At 37.5% G+C, this 21,554-nt stretch overlaps 2 protein-coding genes across 3 annotated transcripts in view; one reads left to right on the top strand and one right to left on the bottom strand.

Moving 5' to 3' along the window:
- The window catches only part of Hmgcl (hydroxymethylglutaryl-CoA lyase), a 143,508-nt gene that overhangs the window by 102,202 nt on the left and 19,752 nt on the right, over window positions 1–21,554 (bottom strand). The gene's annotated exons all lie outside the window — the stretch shown is intronic.
- Window positions 1–21,554, top strand: part of LOC145977823 (uncharacterized) — a 54,253-nt gene that overhangs the window by 18,588 nt on the left and 14,111 nt on the right. The window contains exon 11 of the mRNA XM_083110138.1: window positions 1,583–1,612. Coding sequence (XP_082966264.1) covers window positions 1,583–1,612 — 30 coding nt within the window. The remainder of the gene's footprint in view (window positions 1–1,582; window positions 1,613–21,554) is intronic.

Below are 21,554 nucleotides of genomic sequence, written 5' to 3'. Positions count from 1 at the left end.
GATCTATATGATGCACCTGCTTTAAATTAAGCAGTATACTAACACTAAGCATTATATTTTAAGAAGTGATGTTATTAATGAATATCGAGAATATCGCTTAAGTCTTGTAATGCAGCTATAGTATAAAACTTCACATTCACTTCAGGAATGCACCAAACACGCATACATGCAATACATTACTGCGAGCGAAGCGAGCAAGAAAATTTTTACATCCATTTGTTTGCAAGCTTTCAAGAATTAATTTAATGGGGTGTCCATACTTTCTAAAGATCCAGAGATATTTAGTCCTTTCCAGCTTCTCTTTTGGCACGTTCCGGGCCGAAAACATATGGATACCATATCGCTAAATGCAGTCTCCAAAATTTAAGGCTCGAAAACTCTCTTCACTACAGAAATCCCTTGACAATCTAAAATTTAACACTTTATCAAGAGCTTCATATGTATCTCCCCCTTTAAATTTAGTACTCAATCCTACCACCGAAATTTCCATGCGAATTTTAGACTTACTGTTGATATTGAAGAGTGGATATTGTCTCCTCCAAAAAATTAATTCTCAGTCTCCACACCAGAATTTTCGCAACAGTCTAAGACAATAGTAATACACAAGAATTGGATACCCCCTCAATTTAATGCTCAATACCCCTCTAACTGAAATACCCGCCATAATCTAAGACCTAAAGTTGGATACCGTCCCCCCAAACGTTTAAATCAGAACCCCCCCCCCCCCAAGATTGGACGTGTCAATTAGGACCTGGTATGTAAGAGTTGGATATTTCTCTCTCCCCTTCGATTATACCCTTAAACACTTTGTTTTATTCATGTAATGGATTAAATATAGTGCATTTAAGGTGTATTTTTTTACATGTATTTTGAAAGAAATACATAAATGTTGAATTTTATATTATTTGAAGGGAAGAAATCCTCCCAAAAATCTTGATGGCTCAGCCTACGCCATAATCCCCCCCCTGTGGGCACCCCTGGGTCCAAATACTTTTCCAAGGATTTTATTTTCAAATTATCTTAATTTATGTTCCTCTTTCAATGTAAGAGACCAAGCTTCACATCCATTTAATGCTACAGGCATAATTACTGTTTTGTAACATTGACCAAAAAAAGGGGGCACTGTTAAACTTATTTTAAAACCGTTAATTGAAATATATGTGCTTCTTCGTAGTGATACATTTTTAAGTAAACAAACAGAGATCAAAAATGATAATGAACAGGAACTTTAAAGCTTGGTCCTTGCCTGGCCTTCTATGTGTACTAAAATGAAACCATATGTTATATTTCACTCCAAATGTGTGAATTATTTAGTAATATGTGAAAAATAAAATAGGCTTTGAGAGGAAGCCAGGGCAACGACTTTTCGGAGGGTAGGGGGGTTGCCTCCTCCGACCATGAGTCCGAGCGGAACGTGGAGCTTGTCGTGTCACTGTAGTAAGAAAGCTTACATTTATTTCTGAAGTTTCGTTTGCAATTGACACGTGTAGTGTTGGTCTGAAAGCTCCTTCAGATATGATTTGGATTCTTGTTGAAAAACTTTGTTTTTTAAAAAAGAATTTTCTTTTCCCTCCCTCAATAGTTCCATTCGGTAGGAGATGGCGATCTATGGGTAAGTCTTATTTCAGGCTTTGAATGTTTGAATGTAGGGTCAAGTTCATAACTGGAAAATAACACTGCATGCTAAGTATTCTTGTTAGTATATTCTAATCTTAAAATTTAACTTCGAAATAGTATCTAAATTGAAACAAATACATAAAAATACACTTAAACAAGAGATCGATAAATGTATATGTTCTAAAATTCATCTTTTTGAGTGTAAATTAAGTAATTTTATGTTTTATAATTCGTACTTACCTTTACGCGCGCGACCTATCACTTGACTGATCAACAATTACTGCACCTACAAAAAAATAGACTTGAAATATACATTTTTTAAATTAATTTATACTTTGTAAAGAAAAATAGTATCACTTCATTATTTTCAGTTTTCGGCAATTCGTCTTGCATTTCCTAACTTTTAAATAAAATCTTCAATATATTTTTAAGTATGTTGATCACTTAGCAGAACTCATAACAAAGTTAAAGAAAATAATGCTAGTTGAACATAAACGCATAAATACAATTTGGCAACTAAATAGACTGATCATGTGTTTATTCATTCATTCATAATTTAATGGTTTTAGCTGTTATACCAAGTGTCCTAAAAATATGTGATACATGATACTGTTACATCAAATTACAAATTTTGAATATATATACAGTTTTCATATACATCATATCATGCAAAATCTAAAATTGATTATAAATACAATTGTTATATCTGGTGACTATATCAAGTTACACATTTTGAATATTTACAATTTTCATATGTCTGTATTAATATCATGAAAAATCTAAAAATGATAAATACAATTGTTACATCTGGTGACGATATTAAAGAGGCTAAAGAAGTTGGGAGAGGATTTCTTTTCTTTTTTATTAAATTCTTGAATAAGATCTCCCTGTGAGTGGTATAAAGTGGACATTGAAATATAACATGATTAGCATCTTCCTGGTCTAGATTGCACTTACACATATGTGAATTAACTAAATTAATTTGATATAAATGGTGATCTAAATGTATGTGACCTGATCTCAATCTTAGTATTAAAACTAAAAACTTTCTGGGTATATTAATTGTATATAACCACGGAGTCTTACATTTTTACATTTTTATATGAATGACCCATATATGTAAATTTTTGTTTGACCAATATCTCCTAATCTTGTTGAATTTTGTATTTAACTCTTGGTAACATATCTGTATATGATAATAATATATTCGTTCTGTGATCCATTATTCTTGCTTTTTTAGCATTTCTATCTGCCACTTCATTATAATGGAACCCTGAATGTGCTGGTATATATGCAAAATGAATAGTAATTCCCTCTGTAGTTATGTAAAGCACCAATACTGATACCTTATACAGGGTCATTCTAAAGGTAGGGTACAAACGAAAACCACAGATACCTTCCATGAAATAGAGACGAAAGTGCCCCTTCCACTTTGCCGAGAGATGCCTCCGTGAGGAGCTAGACAACGCCGAAAACGTGTGAAAATGAACTTCACACCGCTGTACAGCCAGCACCAGTGAAGATAGAAAGGCGGAACAAAAGAAGTCAAAAGGAATACCAAAGTCGCCCATCCGAAAAACAGCAGGCGGCAGCTGCACAACGCATGCGCATGGGGTTCCACAAACAAAATAAGAGTGTCCCGCAAGACAAGTGAAGGGAAAGAGTAGCGATCGACAACGGTAGAGACAAAAGAAGCAATGAAACATGAAGTAACAATTGCACAGCGGGAAACAAACACCATGACTGAAGCAGTGCAGTCGAGAAAAGTAGTGCGGGGTTGGAGAACCACGGGAGGACGACGTAGGACGAAGAAACACACCGAGAATGCAAACAGAGTGGTCCGTGACACTCGACAGGCAACAGACGTGTACATGGTTTGGGGCAGAAATGGCGGCGCTGGCGGTGCAGCGCATGGGGAGTCCCCAAACACAGTGGGGAGACACCGCAGCAAGAACAAAGCACGGTGCAACAAAAGAGAAAGAGGACCGGACGGGGAATGGTACCTGCCAAGGAGACATTCATTCCCCGTAGCAGCACCGAGGGAATGTCACACAGAGGTCGTGCGCCAGCAGGACAAACGCAGCAACCACGGGAACAGGAGATTATTGCCAATGAAAGGTGCACTTACAGATAGGACCACGTACCCCGTACAGAAGTTGTTACAAACGTCGTGATGGGGCCCAATCAGCCTCTTAGAAATGAAGCCGGGGGCACATCGCTGGGTGGGAGGGGGCGAAAGGCTGCTGGAGTGTCGTACGGATCCCACCACTCCGTATGGTGGACGACACCAATGGACGAGGTCGGAAAGTGTCCAGCCCGATCACCAGGTCCACCGTCCCCAGACCTGACGCGGCTGCTTGCTTCCGAGCCCAACCCCAGCCGAACAACTCGAGTCCCACCTCGGCCGCAGCCTTCCGCTCCGAAACCAACCGTGGCCTCATACCACCGCAGCCGCGTACTGCCGCGTGGGTGTGAGACCGGGCCGAGCGAGGCTGCACGGACAAACTGCGTGGGATAGCCGTGGAATGAAACTACGGGGGGGGGGGGGGGTATGCACGTCTCTTCAACTGCTGGGTCACCCCACATTGGTGTACACAAACACCACACGATCGTACGTAGTGATCTCTCTCGGCTCGAGCAAGACGGGCGAAGTACATTGTTGTAGGTGAATGGGGCAAGAATGAAGGACGCTACATGTGTTCCACGATGACAAGCGTCCAGAGCACATGGCCCCACCTGACGGCAGTGGTCAGATAGTGAAAAGCGCAGGCACGGGTGGCTCGGGAACGTCAGCTGATTGTACCACAGCGCCGTGCGGACGTGTGGCCTGCAGGCGTCTGTTCTGCGTACACAGTGCCAGATTGGAAGTGCAGCGTCAGGGAGCGTGTCAGTGAAAGAGCCGGTGCGGTGGTGGTGTGCTTGACGTACGACAGTTGAGTATGTTGTTTCGAAGCCGATGTGACCAGTGTGTATGTGCCACCTGTACACTGGAGTACAGTATTCCATAATTGGCACTTTCCTCACCGTACCATGGAACGCTACACATTTGTAGAACTGAGGGACATGCATTTTGTCTACGGCCTTGCAACTGGCAATGGTCGAGCAGCTGCACGCCTGTATCGCGAACGGTATCCGGACAGGCGACACCCCGACAGCAGGTTGTTTTAGAACGTGCACCGTACCCTTGGTGAATCGGGTGTGTTACGTGCAGGCCGTCATGTCGGTCACCCAAGACATGTGCGCACCGCGGCGGTCGAGGAGGACGTACTTGCTCGCGTGGACGACACACCGTCCACTAGCACCCATAGCATTGCACGTGCAGTGGGAATATCACAGTCGAGTGTGGCGTGTCCTTCATGATTATCTGCTGTATCTCTATCATCCACAGCGAGTCCACGCGTTGCTGGCTGGGGATTACCCACGACGTATGGATTCTGTCAACGACTGTTGCAGTTTTGTACCGACGTTCCCCGTTTTTTTGCGCCATGTGCTTTCACGGACGAGGCATCTTCAATTGTCGAAACAGCCATGTGTGGGATTATGAAAATCCACATGCACCATCAGACCCAGTTTGCAGTGAATATCTGGGCAGGTATCATCGATGAACAGATTATCGGTCCATACCTCCTGCTACCACGTTTAAATGGCCGCCTCTATCGCACCTTTCTTGCATCAGTCGTTCCGGAACTGCTAGAAGATGTACCCCTCAACGTGCGACATCGCATGTAGTTTCAATTGGATGGAGCGCCTGCACATTTTGATGGCACAGTGCGAACCGTTTTGCACCGTACCTACCCACAGCGCTGGATCGGCAAGCGGGCCCCTTCCCCTGGCCCGCCCGTTCGCCTGACCTCACACCAATGCATTTCTTCTTCTCGTCTACGAGACCCCGGTGCCTAACCAGGAAACATTGGTAGCGCGGATACTTGCAGCATCGGCCGAGGTGTGTACCATGCCAGACATTTTTGATAGGGTTCGCCAGAATTTCCTGCGACGCTGCAATGCCTTCCTTGAATGTGGTGGTCGTCAATTTGAGCAACTTTTGTAACAACGTCAGTCCGAGATACGACTACGTACTACGTACTATTCCTATCTGTAAGTGCACCTTTCATTAGCAATAATCTCCTGTTCCCGTAGTTGCTGCGTTTGTCCTGCTGGCGCACGACCTCTGTGTGACATTCCCTCGGTGCTGCTACGGGGAATGAATCCCTCGTCCCGCATTTGTTGTCTCCTTGGCAGGTACCATTCCCCGTCCGGTCCTCTTTCTCTTTTGTTGCACCGTGCTTTGTTCTTGCTGCGGTGTCTCCCCACTGTGTTTGGGGACTCCCCATGCGCTGCACCGCCAGCGCCGCCATTTCTGCCCCAAACCATGTACACGTCTGTTGCCTGTCGAGTGTCACGGACCACTCTGCTTGCATTCTCGGTGTGTTTCTTCGTCCTACGTCGTCCTCCCGTGGTTCTCCAACCCCGCACTACTTTTCTCGACTGCACTGCTTCAGTCATGGTGTTTGTTTCCCGCTGTGCAATTGTTACTTCATGTTTCATTGCTTCTTTTGTCTCTACCGTTGTCGATCGCTACTTTTTCCCTTCACTTGTCTTGCGGGACACTCTTATTTTGTTTGTGAAACCCCATGCGCATGCGTTGTGCAGCTGCCGCCTGCTGTTTTTCGGATGGGCGACTTTGGTGTTCCTTTTGACTTCTTTTGTTCCGCCTTTCTATCTTCACTGGTGCTGGCTGTACAGCGGTGTGAAGTTCATTTTCACACGTTTTCGGCGTTGTCTAGCTCCTCACGGAGGCATCTCTCGGCAAAGTGGAAGGGGCACTTTCGTCTCTATTTCATGGGAAGTATCTGTGGTTTTCGTTTACTTGTAACTTGTGGTTACTTTTAGAATCACCCTGTATAACTTTTTATATGACGATTGTACACTGTATAAAACACTTTTAGCGTCTATTAATATTAGCATCCTTTTTTCTGGAATGTTATTAATGTACATCAATGCACGATATATTCCATATGCTTCTGCCGAGAAAATAGAACACTCTCCAGGTAGTCTAAACTTTTTAATATTTCCATTAGAAGAATCAATAAAAGCACATCCTACTACTTCCTTATTTTTTGATGCATTTGTGTATACGAATCTATAATTCTCCCAATTTTGTAAATATGATTGAATGTATAATTTGTTAATGAAACATTTCTTACTGGTATTTGGTCGTATAAAATTTCATAAATTGGATGTTTGCTATGCGTTAGTATTGTTGAAAATAAATCTTGAAATTCTATTTTACATTGGAGGAAAGTTGAATATTGTCCCTTTATTTTGTTCTCTTGGTATAAAATCCATTGATCTTGCATAAGTTTACTTACTGGGTGTTCTTGTGTTTCCCAGCACTTGAAAACGAAATTATTTGTAATCCATTTGCATCTATACTTAAATGGTTTCTCTATGGATTCTAAATAAACTCCTACATTGGGAGCTGAATTCATGAGTCCCAATGATCTCCTCAAGACTTTCCTTTGTAAACTATCTATCTATCTTACATAGAATTCTTTCTGTAGCATTTCCATATATGCTGCATCCATATTCTAACTTAGGCCTAAAAAAGTTTTTGTAAAATAACAGCATTATTCTTGGATGAGCACCTCAATTAGAATTTGCTAAAATCTTTAGCATGCTGAAAATGTTTTCACCTTTAGCTTGTAAATACCTTATATGATCCATCCACGTTAATTTTCTATCAAAATTAATTCCTAAATATTTTATTTTATTTTGAAATGGATTACCAGCAATTTGTGTCAACGTATTTGGAAATTTATGTTCACTTTTGTTATTAAAACATACAGCTGCTGACTTGTTCTGTGATATGATAAAGTTCATTCCCTCCAGCCAACATTTCACTTCATAAAAAATATTTTCATATGGATTACAAAATGATCCTAATATACACAAATCGTCTGCATACTGAATTATTTTTATTGTAGAATTATGAAATTGAAATATTCCTCTCATACCTGTATATATATTAAATAATAATGGACTGAGTAGGCTTCCCTGAGGTAATCCTTGTGAAGTGGTACGGGGCCCACTAAGTGTATCCTAAAACCAAAACAATATCTTCCTATATATCATCAAATTCCATTTTATCTTCATAATGATTTTCGGAGTATTTGTCTGATTTAACATATCAATTAATATACTATGAGGATCAACGCTATCATATGCACGTTGTATATCTATAAAGTGAGCAAACGTATATTGTTATACATTGCATTTTTTGAACATGCAAAGTTAATGTTGCTAATGCATCAATACAACCCTTGTTTATCCTAAAACCAAACTGATATGGATAAAAATATTGTTCCCTCTCAAAATACCACTCTAATCTTTTTAGTAATAATCTTTCAAATATCTTTTCAATTGTAGGAGCCAACGTAATAGGTAGATATGATTCAGCTTCTTTTGGATCTTTATTTGGTTTAAGTATAGGTAGTATCACATTTGTTTTCCAGTTTTGTGGTTCATTTCCACTTCTCAGAATATTATTATAAATATTTACAAGTACATTTAATGCATTATCCGATTGATGTCCTATCATTTCATATGTTATTCCATCGTATCCTGGGCAGTTGATTTTATATTATTTAGGGTTTCTCTTAATTCTTGCAATGTTATTTCCGAATAACATTCATCACTGGAATTTATATTATTTATAATCTCGGGTTTTTTATTTCTTACATAACAAGGTGTAAACTTGCTTTCAAATTTTTCTTGCCAAATTGTTGTTATAGATGAAACTCTAGTTTTATGTCCTTCCCTAAGATATTTTTTTTCCAAATTGTGTTTGCTTTAACAGATGGTGATAATGATTCACAGAATTCTCCCATACTTGCCGTTTTGCTTTAGCTATTACTTGTTTTAAATTTATCCAATTATTTGGCAAAGGTTGTTCAGCAAATAATTCAGACAATCTTATTCTTTCTTCACTTACATCTTGACACTCATCATTCCACCAACTTATAGTAGGAAAGTTGTTTTTATTATTAATTTTCTTCCGTTTAGCTACAATATCCATTGCATATGTCATTAATTGTAAATAACGTTGACACGTTATATTTTGTTCCTGTTTAATATCTTCCATTGAGATATAAGAGTCCAAAACTACAGAATATAATTCCCAATCGATGTTTTTAACCTGCCAAAACAATTTATTTATTATATTATTTGACACAATAGTTAAATCTATGGCTGTTGGTGATTTACCATTCCATGGATAATGAGTAGCTGACTCATCGTTCATGAAATGTAATGATCGATCATCAACCCAGTTCAAAATACTACATTTTAATGCATCTCTATAGTTACAACCCCATGCTTCATGATGAGCATTCATATCACCTGTGATAATGACATTGTCTTGGACATAATATAATAATTCATTAAAGTGTGTTACTTTAATATATTGAGATTTATAACTCGATTGTATTGATACTATTATATACTCTAATGTGTTCATGTTAATTTTCACTGCTATTAATTCTACATAAAATAATTTTATCAACCCTAATGATTCTGGTAATGTTACTATCTTAAATGTTATACTTTCATGTATAAATAAACCTACACCTCTTGTATATTTAGTATGTAAATTAGATGTTAACTCGTAATGAGGTATTTGATAATATTGATGCTGTCTACAACGAAATTTGCACAAACTCAATATACCTGAGTGATGCTCATCTATAATTTGTAATACTTCTAATCTTCTAGCTGTAAATGAATGTATATTCCATTGCACTATAAAATACATACCTATTTATCCTGTTTTACAAGTTTAGCTTTCTAATAATATTGCAATTAACTTTCCTATAATTTGTTGCATTGAAATTAAGATCTGTGTCTTCCTGGAATCATTTAAATCACGAACTGATTCAATCATGTCTGGTAAAGGGTCCAACAATGACTGGTATATTTCCTCTTGTCACATGAAACTGATTTACGATCTGAATATCTTCTGCAATTTCTATTGTCCATATTTTGTTCTTGCGTACTAAAAGAGGATTATCTCAAATATACTGGATATTTGTATTTTATTTGTTCTTTTTCTGTGTCTGATGAGGATGAAGAATCTACATTCACATCCTTTTTGTTTTCCCGTGGGAGTTGTACAATACTTCTTGTAGCCGTTTTCATAATCTTCTTTGGAGGTGATGTAACCACTTTGTTGTATTGTACTCTCATTTTTTGACCATTTTTCTCTTTCGATATTTTCTTTTGTTCCGCCATTTGAGTTACAGAACTCGCACAATAACTCTCTCTCGCCTCCTTGCAACTATCACTTGTTGGTGCATTCTTCTCATTCACATAACTCTTTTTGATGGGAGGGAATTCCAATCCGTTTCTTCGAACAGTTTCATGTTGAAATTGATCCCTAAATAATTTAATTTTTTGTTCACATGATATATTTCTTGAATTATTTCCCGTCACCATACCTCTTGCTTCATAATATGAGATGTTTTTCTTGGCCATAATAATTTGAATTTGCTTCTCATCCTGATATTTTGAGCAAATTTTGTTGCAAGCGTTATGATCTCCCTTGCAATTTATACATGTTTCACTCATTTCGCAGTTTCCTTCGTGATAATCTTGGCCACATTTATAACACAATTTTTTTAACTTTGCACTGTTGACCTGTGTGGGCAAATCTGAAACATCTATTACATTGCAACACTGGTTTCACACGTGGCACTACCTCAACTATTTGTTTTCCAACTGCTATGTATTGTGGTAAAACTGTCCCCTTAAAAGTCACACATAAGACTTGAGTAGGTTCATTCTTTCCATCTTAGTCACTAGCACTGGGATTTCTATAATACTGCTTTCCAAATACTGCATTTCAAACTCAGAGGGTATTCCAAGCACAACGCCTTCCTTCTCCACTAAAGATTTAGGAATTCTGGCATTTACTCCTAACTTATCTAATAACACTTTATTTTTCACAAAGTTATTAGCTTCTTGTGACGTGTTGAATAATGCTCGAACTCTATTTCGTCCACTTTGATCTACATACTTTACTTTCACATTATTATCCATCAACATATATCCGACTTTAACTGAATGCAAATTTCCTAACTGTTGGTTTCTACTTTCTATTCTCATTAAATGGGGTTCGTTGGCACCTATGTCATACTGGTATATTTTGTCTTCATGATTGGTAGTGTGTTCCATCCTAGAACTTTTTCGTTTTGTGTTGTATTGTGTTATCTTTTATTCGGCCCATTTACTTTGTGTGAAGTGTCCATAACATCATTTCCATCATTTTCTTCATGTTTTGAATCAGATGACATTATATCAATATTATCACTGCTTATAGTATTATTGCATATCGCACTATGTCCGTCCTCAACAATTCCATTTTGATCCATTATGATAAATAAACGAGACAGTTAAAGCACATATCTATACAATCCAAAGGGATATTGAACGTTTTATATTGTAATTGATTTATTATCAAACAACTTTTGTCCTTTTCTTTCACAATAGATAATAATCTAAACACTACTTAGTCTTACTACACAAGTCCTTCAATTAAATCTCAAACACAACTCGATTCAATCTAGAGAACAATCTTGCTTATTGAACCAATACGCCATCTTTTCAACCCACATGACTGATCATGTGTCACGATATGTCAATTTGTAATTATAGTATGTAAATACACAGGGTGGCCACCCTCTTGTCTTCGTAAGTGCTTCCAGACTTCCATGCATGCTACAAATGAGATTTTGTCAATATGTGATGTCAATTTCATGAAAGCAAGCACATACAATTGCTTCCATGAGTTCGTGTTTTGACTTCTAGGTTTGGTTACCTAGTACATTGCATATAACAGCCCACAAGTTATTTATGGGGTTCATGTCTAAATATTCATATTTCGAAACCAGTTATTCACCAGCTGTGCATGGTGATAGGTTAAATTATCATCTAAAAACTAGAGTAACGCAAATTCTATCCAGAAGAGTGGTTTTGTACAGTTTGTAGAACGTTCTGGTTCAGGATTTGCAGATAGGCACCAGTGTTAACAGTATTGATATGCATCCTGCCAATGCATTTCACAGAAAGGAAATACTTTGGTGTTGTATACAAGTTCAGACTCGATTCTACTGTTTAGATAGAAACTGGATTCGCCTTTCTTCCTTTCAATAAACATTTTAATTTTCTTGATGAACAGTTCTTTGTCTTTTTGCGCTCTTTCACAATGCACACTTTATTTACCTGTGATCCATGTTTTTACGTGCCTAAAAATGTTGTAAAAAAAGAATAATTTTTGAAAAGTAAATAATTATAAATATTTTCTTTCCAATCCAGTCCCGCACACCCCTAGTTCTAATGTTCCTTGTGAAAATGTTATTTCGGTTATTTTGTTCGACACAGTTAATTGCTGTAACTGGCAGCCTGTTAAAGTAGTGTAATTGGTGATATTATAAACCCGAGAAAGTATGACCCCCCCCCCTCAGGCAGATTTGGCTACACTTAAAACTAGCTCAAGATGTGCATATGAGCTTATTGCCCAAGTGTAGTACTCTGTCTAACCCAAGATTTTTGTAAAAATGCCCTCGAGAATTTCCCGTGAAAGTATGACCCCCTCAGATTGATTTGCCTACACTTACAAAAGCTACATCTGCCACATTGTTGTCCATAAGCTTGTTAAAAATATGCCCCTCTTGATATTGTTTTGGCCACACTTAAAACTAAGCCAAGATGCTCATAAGAGCTTATTGCCTCTAGTGTAATACTTGACAGTCAGTTCAGAGTATTAATATGTTAACCCGAATATTTCAATTGGGCACCAGGCTCAACTTGCATATCTAGTACTAAGAAAATGTAATATGCAGAACCTTTCTAAAATTGCTCTGTGACTCTCTCATTTCTTACATCATAAACATATGATTTTTCACCTATAAGAATAACACTACATATGGTGTCATCAGGGAGTGTATCATGGAATTCACATATAATTTTAATGTTCGTCCTGTCATTAACCACAACTTGTTTCCTTTTTGAGGTGTTGATGACAAACATGGGTCTCTGTGCTTTGAATTCATCTGGTGTGTAATACATGTCTGTATTCCCGGTTGTAACCCTTTTGTATGCTGTAAATGCTTCATTTAATTTGAGGAAATCATCCTTGGACATGTTTAAATTATAATTTTCTCTAGGAAACACCTCATTTCTGCCATTTTTAAGATATATGTTCTTGATGTTGCAGTTATCAAATTTACTTGAATTTTTTTCTTGGTTATTGTGTCTTCCAGTCTGAAACAGTTCCACCACAAAATCTGGCATGTCATATTGTATACTGGAGAATGAGTTTGTAGCATCAAATTCAAAATAGCTACCAGTGGCAGGCTTCTGCACACATTGATATGTATAAAATTGTAAAGGCACCTGTGGATTTTTTATTATATCTGCTTTGTATTTAAGAGCATAACTGGCTTCATATTCAACTACTGGAATTCTTAGCTCCATAGTCTGAATAAGGCACTTGCCTTCATCAGGTAGGGTATTAGGCAGAGCTTCCCCAGTAGAGTTTAATGAACTGTACCTCATCAAAGCATTATTATCATTGGCAGCTCTTCTAAATGTAATTCTTAAACCACCCTTCCACATAATATCTTTGTAATCTGAGAAGAATCCTGGCAACAGGCGCATGGGGAACAGCACTGTGTGGCTTTTAAATATAATTTTATCACCAGCCTCAAATCCACCTATTTTGTAGTAAGAAGCCTCGGTTTTGGATAATTTTAGTGTGGCCAAAGCTGTAGAGGTAATACCAGGGTAATCTACTCTGTTTATAACAACACCATGTTTTCTGATCTCAATTTCAGAGAACAGATGTGTTACAAAATTGTATACCAATCTTATGTTTGAATTTGCCGGATAATCTGTACCATCGAGCTTTACAACATCAAACTTAATGTATAGATCTGCTCTGTGGGGGTGTATAAAGCCATCTCCTACATCAAGATCAACCTCAATCTCTGTGTTGGGTTGATTTAAATTTGCAAAGGTCCTCCTGTTTGGGGGGAATGATTGTAGCTCATAACTCTGAATATTTTCAATTATTTTTGTATGTATTTTTATTTAAATATTAAGTTCTATGATAGCAGTTGTTGTGGCTCCAGCAAAATCAACTAATTCTTCTTTTTCGTTAGTGACCATCAACTCAATGTTATCTATTCTATTATGGCACACAGGAAAATATAATGTTGGTGATGGAGTGTAGATGATGGGCTCCATAAATTCAGAGTTAGGTTTGAATGTTGCAATGATGCCATTTTGTTTGTGAGTGCCTATGCCATCTGATTTGGTGATCATACCCTCGGCCACATTACAGTGAATATTTAGAGTCTCTATGGCTAAGAATTTAGGTATATTAATAGCAGTGTGTTTGATGGCTGGTTCAAGTTTGTGTTGTTCTCAAAGCCTAACAGCTCTCCTATAGTACCCAGATCCACTGTTTCTGTAGCAGACACAATCTCTACTCTGTGAGTGACAGAATTTTGAGTTAACACTATACCTCTGGGTAACTGAGCATTTAGAGTAGATAGATTATATTGCCCTGGAGTGATAACAATTTTTTGATCACCAACTGCAATTGTGTTGTTGTGGTGTGTAATATTAGGGATCAAGTACATGCCATGAAATGCTCTGAGAGCTATTGTTTTGGGATACACTTTATCATCATGTAATCTGAGTTTCAATATTGAATTTTGGCTGGTGAGATGGAATACTCCCATGATGCTTCAGATACCACAGGGCCTTTTGAAAATCTTCAATTAATGGTTTATTTATTTGAGACAGATATCTAAGAACAGATAAACACAGATGTCCACAATTAACATCTTTGAAATTTTGAACACGGGCATTATTGTAATAAAGATTAGTTGATTTTAGATATTTTACTAAATTTTCAGGTGGAACACCTCCAAATGAATCAAACACAAATGCCTCATCTTTTAAATATTTAAGATAACAGATCCAGTGAGTGCCCTGATTTTTGTACTTATCCAAATTAACTATGCCACACTGTTGAGTGGTTGTTCTGGTAAAGAATCAGACATGTACACACCTCTAAAATTTTTGATGCCCAGTGGCTTGATTAAAGCTTCAATATCTTGGTTTGTAAGCGGCTCTTGTTTTTTTTAAACTTATTCATGGCTCTCTTAACACATTTGCCTTCTTTCTCAATGGCCAGATTATGGCGCTTCAATTCATCTAATTCTGCCTTATTCTTCTTGGCATCTATTACTGTTTTTGCTATGGCAGCTGATCCCCCAGCCAAGCTCCCAACAGCACCAAGTGCTGCTAAGATGGCCGGGATAGTAAATATAAATCCACCCACATGTGATTTTTTTCTAGATTGCTGTAATTTTTTTAATTGAGGGGTACTAAGTAATAATTTCATACCATGGCCCTTGGCAAGACAAGAGCTTTTTTCTTGCGCTGCTTTTTGGTTAGAAGACTATCAATAGTTTTAAGATTTAAGACCTGCATAAGGTATCTGATACATAACACCCTTGGTCTTCATCCTAGGTTTATTATATATATATTCTGGGTTTACATAGCTTAATTAAGAGGCTTAAATTTATTTAATCTATCACAACCCCACCCCAGTTTTTGTTTGGTGTTCATAGCTATGGTGGTCCCCAATGCTGCTATTCTCTCACTTAAAGAAGCATCTTTGCTTACAAATCTACCAAATGCAGCATCTTCTAATTTTTTGTCTGCCACATGTCTCTTCTCAAGATCGGTATGTGTGTTGTATGCTATGTCATGGTCTCTACAAGCAGCATCTAGAGGATTAACACCAGGGTCCCCTCTGTTTAGTCTATGATCTAGTTTTGTGCCTGGAGCACAATACTGATAGCCTGGTATGTGTAGTTCAAATGGCAGCTTGTTTATGATGTCATTAACCAGCCCCCGACCCTCAGAGATATTCCAAAATTTAGGTGGTAGAGTATTAATAATTTTTATAAGATATCCAATCCCCTTAGTGTCATTCACTATAAAATTAGACAATTTTGTGCTTATCATGTCCATAATTCCAACCTTTTCATTGTAAAAATTGTGGTTGCCAGCATTTTCCTCCCCAGCTATCACCAGCAACCTATCTACAAGTTTCCTGACATCATCAACCCACACAAATTCTTTAAGCAGGGTGTTGTATTGTTTGATTCCACAACCTGTCTTGATCTGTGACCATATGGGCTTGATTAAGTTGTTGTATTTTGCTCCACTGCTAGACTTGACTCTTTTTTGTGTTGGATCATTGTTCTGGTATAGAGCATCTGATTTTATTAATAATTCTTTGTAGTGCTCATAGTCTTGATCTGTATAGCTGCCAGGTCTCTTTCTAGTCATCAGTTCCCACAATCCAGGTGTGCCAGGATACTTAACAAAACCACCTCTTTCTCGAAGATGGGATTCTGAATATACAATTAGATCATCTCCCATAAATGTTACTCTGAAATTGCCAACTCTATGTATGATGCTACCATCACGCTCTGTGTCAGCATATAAGCCAAAGACCTCATCTTTGTTGTCTTTAGGTGTGCTTAAATATTTTTGAGCAAGAAGACCCAATTCAATAGGATCCTGAGTAGCTTGAATTCTTCGAGGAGGAACAGGACTAGGTGTATGAACACTAGAAAGTGGGGTGATTGGATAATCTAATATGTTCCTAGCAGCTACAGGTACAAGCTCTGTGATCAAATTTTGATTTTGCTCTGTAACAGTTTTGATATTTTTACCTAATTCACTAATGGCATCAATAATGGGTTGTTCTGTTTGCTTGTGTTGTTCATAGATACCTCGGTTCTCTGATTTGCATCCCTTAAATCTTTTTACAAGATAATCTCTTAATTTAAGATCATCAATGATTGGCCTTTTTATGGTTATTTATATATGTTTCAATGTCTAGAAAATTGTTGATTTTATTTCTGTATTTGCCACTATTGGGTTTCCTTGTCATATCAATTGTGACAAACCCATAGCTGTCCTGGTTCCAGCACCTACTGCAAAACTTGGAAAAATCATTCTAGTTTAAGTCCCCACCTACATATTCATCATGTATGTGTTTGAGGTTGGTATGATCTTGATGAAACACACATATAAAATTGCTGTTGTCTCTTATCAGCTGCTTCGGTATTTTAGAGAAAGTCTGTGCCAGGTAGAAGCAATCTATGTTTTTGTGCCGCCCCTGTGTAAAGAAATTTCTAACCTTGTTTTGATTATCCAGTATAATGTCATCAAACACAACAACAGAATTATCGAGACATTCATGGAGTGGCTTAACATCTGATTCAAAAGTGGCTATATCCAGTCCATCATATAGCTTCATCAGCTGCTGATATTTGAATTGTTCCAAGCTCTTAGAGAAAACATACAAGTGCCTGTTTTTCCAGTCTAACCAGTTGGGTGCCAATAAAAAATTATCAATCATTAGTGTAGTTTTACCACAAGCCGATGGCCCAACAATAAGACATCTAATATTATCAGGCAGCAGCTTTCCATTTCTCTTAATCTGCTGTTCAGGATCTGGTAGTCTTTTTATATCATCTCAGATGTTCATAGTATCACTTTGTCTGCCTCGATCCAGCTGTGTTCTGGAAGTCCTAGCCATTTGACCAGTATCTTGTTGCCTTTTCTGCGGATGATTTTTTCTATGAGATATGTGTCAGGCTGCTTAGTTTTGCTGAGTTCTTCTTCATAAAACCTGCCTTTGAGAATTTCTCCTCGGTGGTCTTTTATTATATATGTGTTAAGGGTCCCAGGTTTAACTTGAACCACTGTAAATAATTCAGTGCTCCAGTGTCTGGTAAAGCCTCTTTTGAATATGTGCTTATATTTGCTGATTCTTACTTGATCACCCACCTTGTATTTGGTTTTTCTTATTGTTGGCTGGTATCTAGGATAATAAACAGTACTGATCAATTTTTGCTCATCAGATGAAGTTACCTCAGAGGGCTTCATGTTGGTTGTGGAATGGACCGAGTTGTTATATCTATCTAAAAGTTCTGGTAGGATACTGAGCCATTTATAATTACCTTGAAGGGTAAATTGTTTATACATATGATTTTTTAGGGTTTTGTTGAATCTTTCTACAATAGAGGCCTTGAGATCACTGTAACTCGAGTAATGTTGTATTGACTGGATTTTAATAAATTGTTGGAACACAGAATTATAGAATTCTTTGCCATTATCTGTTTGGAGATAGCGCGGTGATCTTCCACTCTGATTGATGATTGTCCTGAAGGCTTCTGTAACACATTTTCCAGTCTTGGATTTGAGTGGCACAGCCCAGGCAAATTTTGAAAATGTATCTATGACAGTGAGTAGATACTTGTAGCCCTTGTTGATCTTGTCTAAGTTTTTCAGCTGTCCACTTGCCATCTCAACCAAGTCACACTGCCACAAATCATCTATGCCTTTTGTAACCACTGGCAGTCTCTTATAATTATGTCTGGCTTCTCTGTGTAATTCATCAACAATAATTTGTCTAGACATAGTATGTAAACAAGAATATTAAAACTATGGGGTGTTCAGCAGCTGATACTACAGGATTTTCTAAATATAATTTGTCTCCTATTTGTATATGAAATTCCAGAGAGCCATCATCTTCAGCATAAGATGTTTCTAATGTATTGGGATCTGTGAAATCCTCTAACTCTACACTGGTGATTTTTGGTTTGTTGTCAGCATTTGTTATTGATAAGGTGGGGTAGTGGTGTGCCTGTGGTTCAAGCCAATATTTGATCTTGATTGGTCTCAGTGTGCCCCCAACAAAAAATTGGTAATAAAATTGTGCAGGGGACAGCATATATATTTTGCCACCTGGTGTAAATGGTGAATCATATTCTTTGTTGTGGATACTGTACAATTCAAGAATTACTGTATGCTTAGGATTCTCGATTAGGCCAGTTATTTCTTTTTCTGCTGTAAGCAATCTACTTGTTACAGATTCAAGGTGCTCATTGATAGTCCTAACAATCTCATCGTGGCCTGGCTTGATTCTTATGTCCACAGCAAGTTTTTTGTATTGTTGCACAATACACCTTACGAGATGGTGGCAAAAACAGACAGAGCATTTGCTTGGTTGGATTCCATGGCCCCTAGCTGTTGCTTGATATTAGCTACAATTTGCTGTAAATTTTCAACAACTGCCAATTTTGAATTTTGAGCAGTAAGATCATGGACTTGTCTTCTGATATCCTCAAACAGAGCATGCAGTTCATTAATATGTTGATTAGTTGGTAGAGTGGCCACTGTCTGAGTAAGTTGTTTGATCTCTGTCTGGATATTCTTGATATCTTCTGATTTCAATATGCGATTCACAGCTCTCTTAATATTTTTAAGTTCCTGTGATGTAGGCAGATTTGCTACAGTATTTTGCAAAGATTCAAGTGCCAATTTCACATCATTTAATTCAGAAGCATCAGCCACAATTCGCATAGCATCTTGAAGCAGGGTTATGTCTGCCTGAGTGGGTGTTGATTGTTGTAAAATTTCAAGTTTTGTTTGGATATCATCGATCAAGTGATGAAAATGAGATAGCTCAGATTCAGTGTTGAGGTTTTCAAGTTTTGTGATCTGTTGCTGGACACTGACAAGGGTATCTACAATACCAGGCAGGCGAGATTCTAGAGTTTCTTGTACATTTGTCAGATCACCTTGCACTGCTGCTATTGTACCCTCAAGATGGCTTATGGTACACTGAATTTTTCCAAAATCTTCATATGTTTCAAGTTGCAGCTTGATGTTGGCAACACTACGAGTTATAGCACTCAGAGCATCAGAAGATGGCAAGTTGTTCATAAAATTTTCAAGTGTCTCAATTTTTTCTTTAACCTCAGCTATGGCATTGTTCAAGGGGTCCAGATTAGGTATCTGTAATGATTGAATCTGTTCCTTTAGAGTGGAAATTACTAGATCAAAATCTTCTTGTGATTTTATGCTTTTGACAATTGTTTGGAGCTGTGCCTGGATATTATTAATCTGCTCTTCCAATTGTTGTTTCAATTGCTCAGAGTTGGTAGCCTGAGTTTTAAATTTGGCTTGAAGAGCTGCTACAGCTTCCTCTAAATTTTGAAAATTATCTAATGTAGCCAAGTCAGTATATTTTTGAAGCAGCAATTTGAGTTCTGAATCAATTTTAAGAAGAGGGTCCATGCATTGTGATTGTAAATTTGTAATTTCTAGTTGAAGAGTGGCATTGAGTGTGGTTTGTAAAGCTTGTAAATCACTTCTTAATTTTTTGACTCTGACATCAAGCATCAGAATCTCATCACTGTGATCTTCATGCCTTGTATGACCAAATATATCATTAGGCATTTTTGTTTTAGTGGTTATTTATTATACAATATCTAATTCTTAATTCTATAAAAAAGGTATAAGCTTTTCATAGGATCCCGGGACCTCAATATATAAGCAGTCACCAGCAGAAACAGTATATACAGTGCCAGAAATCATGTTTGAGTGCTTAATTCTATAAATATTTCTCCCTACTGAAACCTTGACATTACCCTCGGGAGTTGTAATAAATTGTAATTGACCACCTACAGGTAACTGGTAGTGATTTAAATTATTGTTAAATATGTATAATATTTTACCTGTTTTATCATCAACATCTGTAAGTATGCTGTTCAGATGAATAATTAACAAAGCACTTAGTTTAGATATTATAGATTGTATATCAGAAGAGGGTGCTGGTGTTGGCAGGTCCATAATAGCCTGTTTTTTTAACCCAAATAAGTTCATAGGCATGTTTATTTATTTCAAATCATGCTCTGTAATTGGGCATTGATTACCACTTTTCAAATCACAATGACCCCATGGTAGAGTATGTATGCCACATGATAAAATGCATCTCTTATCATCATGTGGGTCCAGAGCCACTTTTCTTACAACATTTGTAGTCAACAAGTGATCCACACTCTGAATTCTGCATTCTGATGTTCTGATTAAACTCTGGGTTTTGAGACAAATTTTGTAATCTTCAAATTCAAGCTCTTTGTCCACAATTACTCTGCCAATGCCCTGGCCCTTTTGGCAACAACACCACTACATGTTTCAAAACTGTACATCTTGGCCCTTAACCCAGCAAATCCTACAATAACATCACCAAGTGTCTCATCTTTTAACTTGCCAGGCACCTTTTTGTTGTGGGGTTGAATTTTTGTATGTTCACTGGTATCAAAATATTCAAGCAATGCAGGCTGTGACATATCTTGATCGACATCTTCTGTCTGAATATCAAGAATAAAGCTATCTGTGTCCATGTACATCAGTTTTACACAATCACCATAAATAGGCTTCAGCACATCATAATAGAGCTTTAACATGTGTAATTTGGCCAATTCCAATATCACAGCCCCTACATAAATAGGCTTATCAAACTTAATCTTTGTTTTTTTCATGTTGAAGAGTGCCATATTGCCATCATAAATTCTTCTATAATTGAAATTACGCTTTGCAATCAATTTTTTGCTCAGGCTGGGGTCAGTAATTAATTTAACATCAGTATGTTTTCTGACATTTTCTATGGTTTTGCCATACACTGAATTTACCATCAATTTAAACAAGGTCTTATCAAATTGGCTCATTGCAGATGTTCGAAGCTCTGTTTTTGTATCAATATATGGCTTCAACCATCTTGAGTGCCTGAACCTTAAGACTTTGCCAACTTTGGTCACTTGAACACCATGATGCATCAGGAACTGGAGGTTTTTATAATATATGACATAATCCTGTTTTGGCTCTAGAGTCATCATGAGCTTCTTCTGTTTAGAGCCAGGTGAACACTTAACCTCAGGAATTGGGGGCAGATCAGAAAATGTGTTGTGTAAATCATCAGGAATTGTCAGATCAACTTCTAA

The sequence above is a fragment of the Lepisma saccharinum genome, chromosome 23 (assembly GCF_977018435.1).
Source record: "Lepisma saccharinum chromosome 23, izLepSacc3.1, whole genome shotgun sequence".
Taxonomy (NCBI): Eukaryota; Metazoa; Arthropoda; class Insecta; order Zygentoma; family Lepismatidae; genus Lepisma; species Lepisma saccharinum.
Note: the sequence above shows the minus strand (reverse complement) of the source record. Positions and strands in the feature narration are given on the sequence as shown.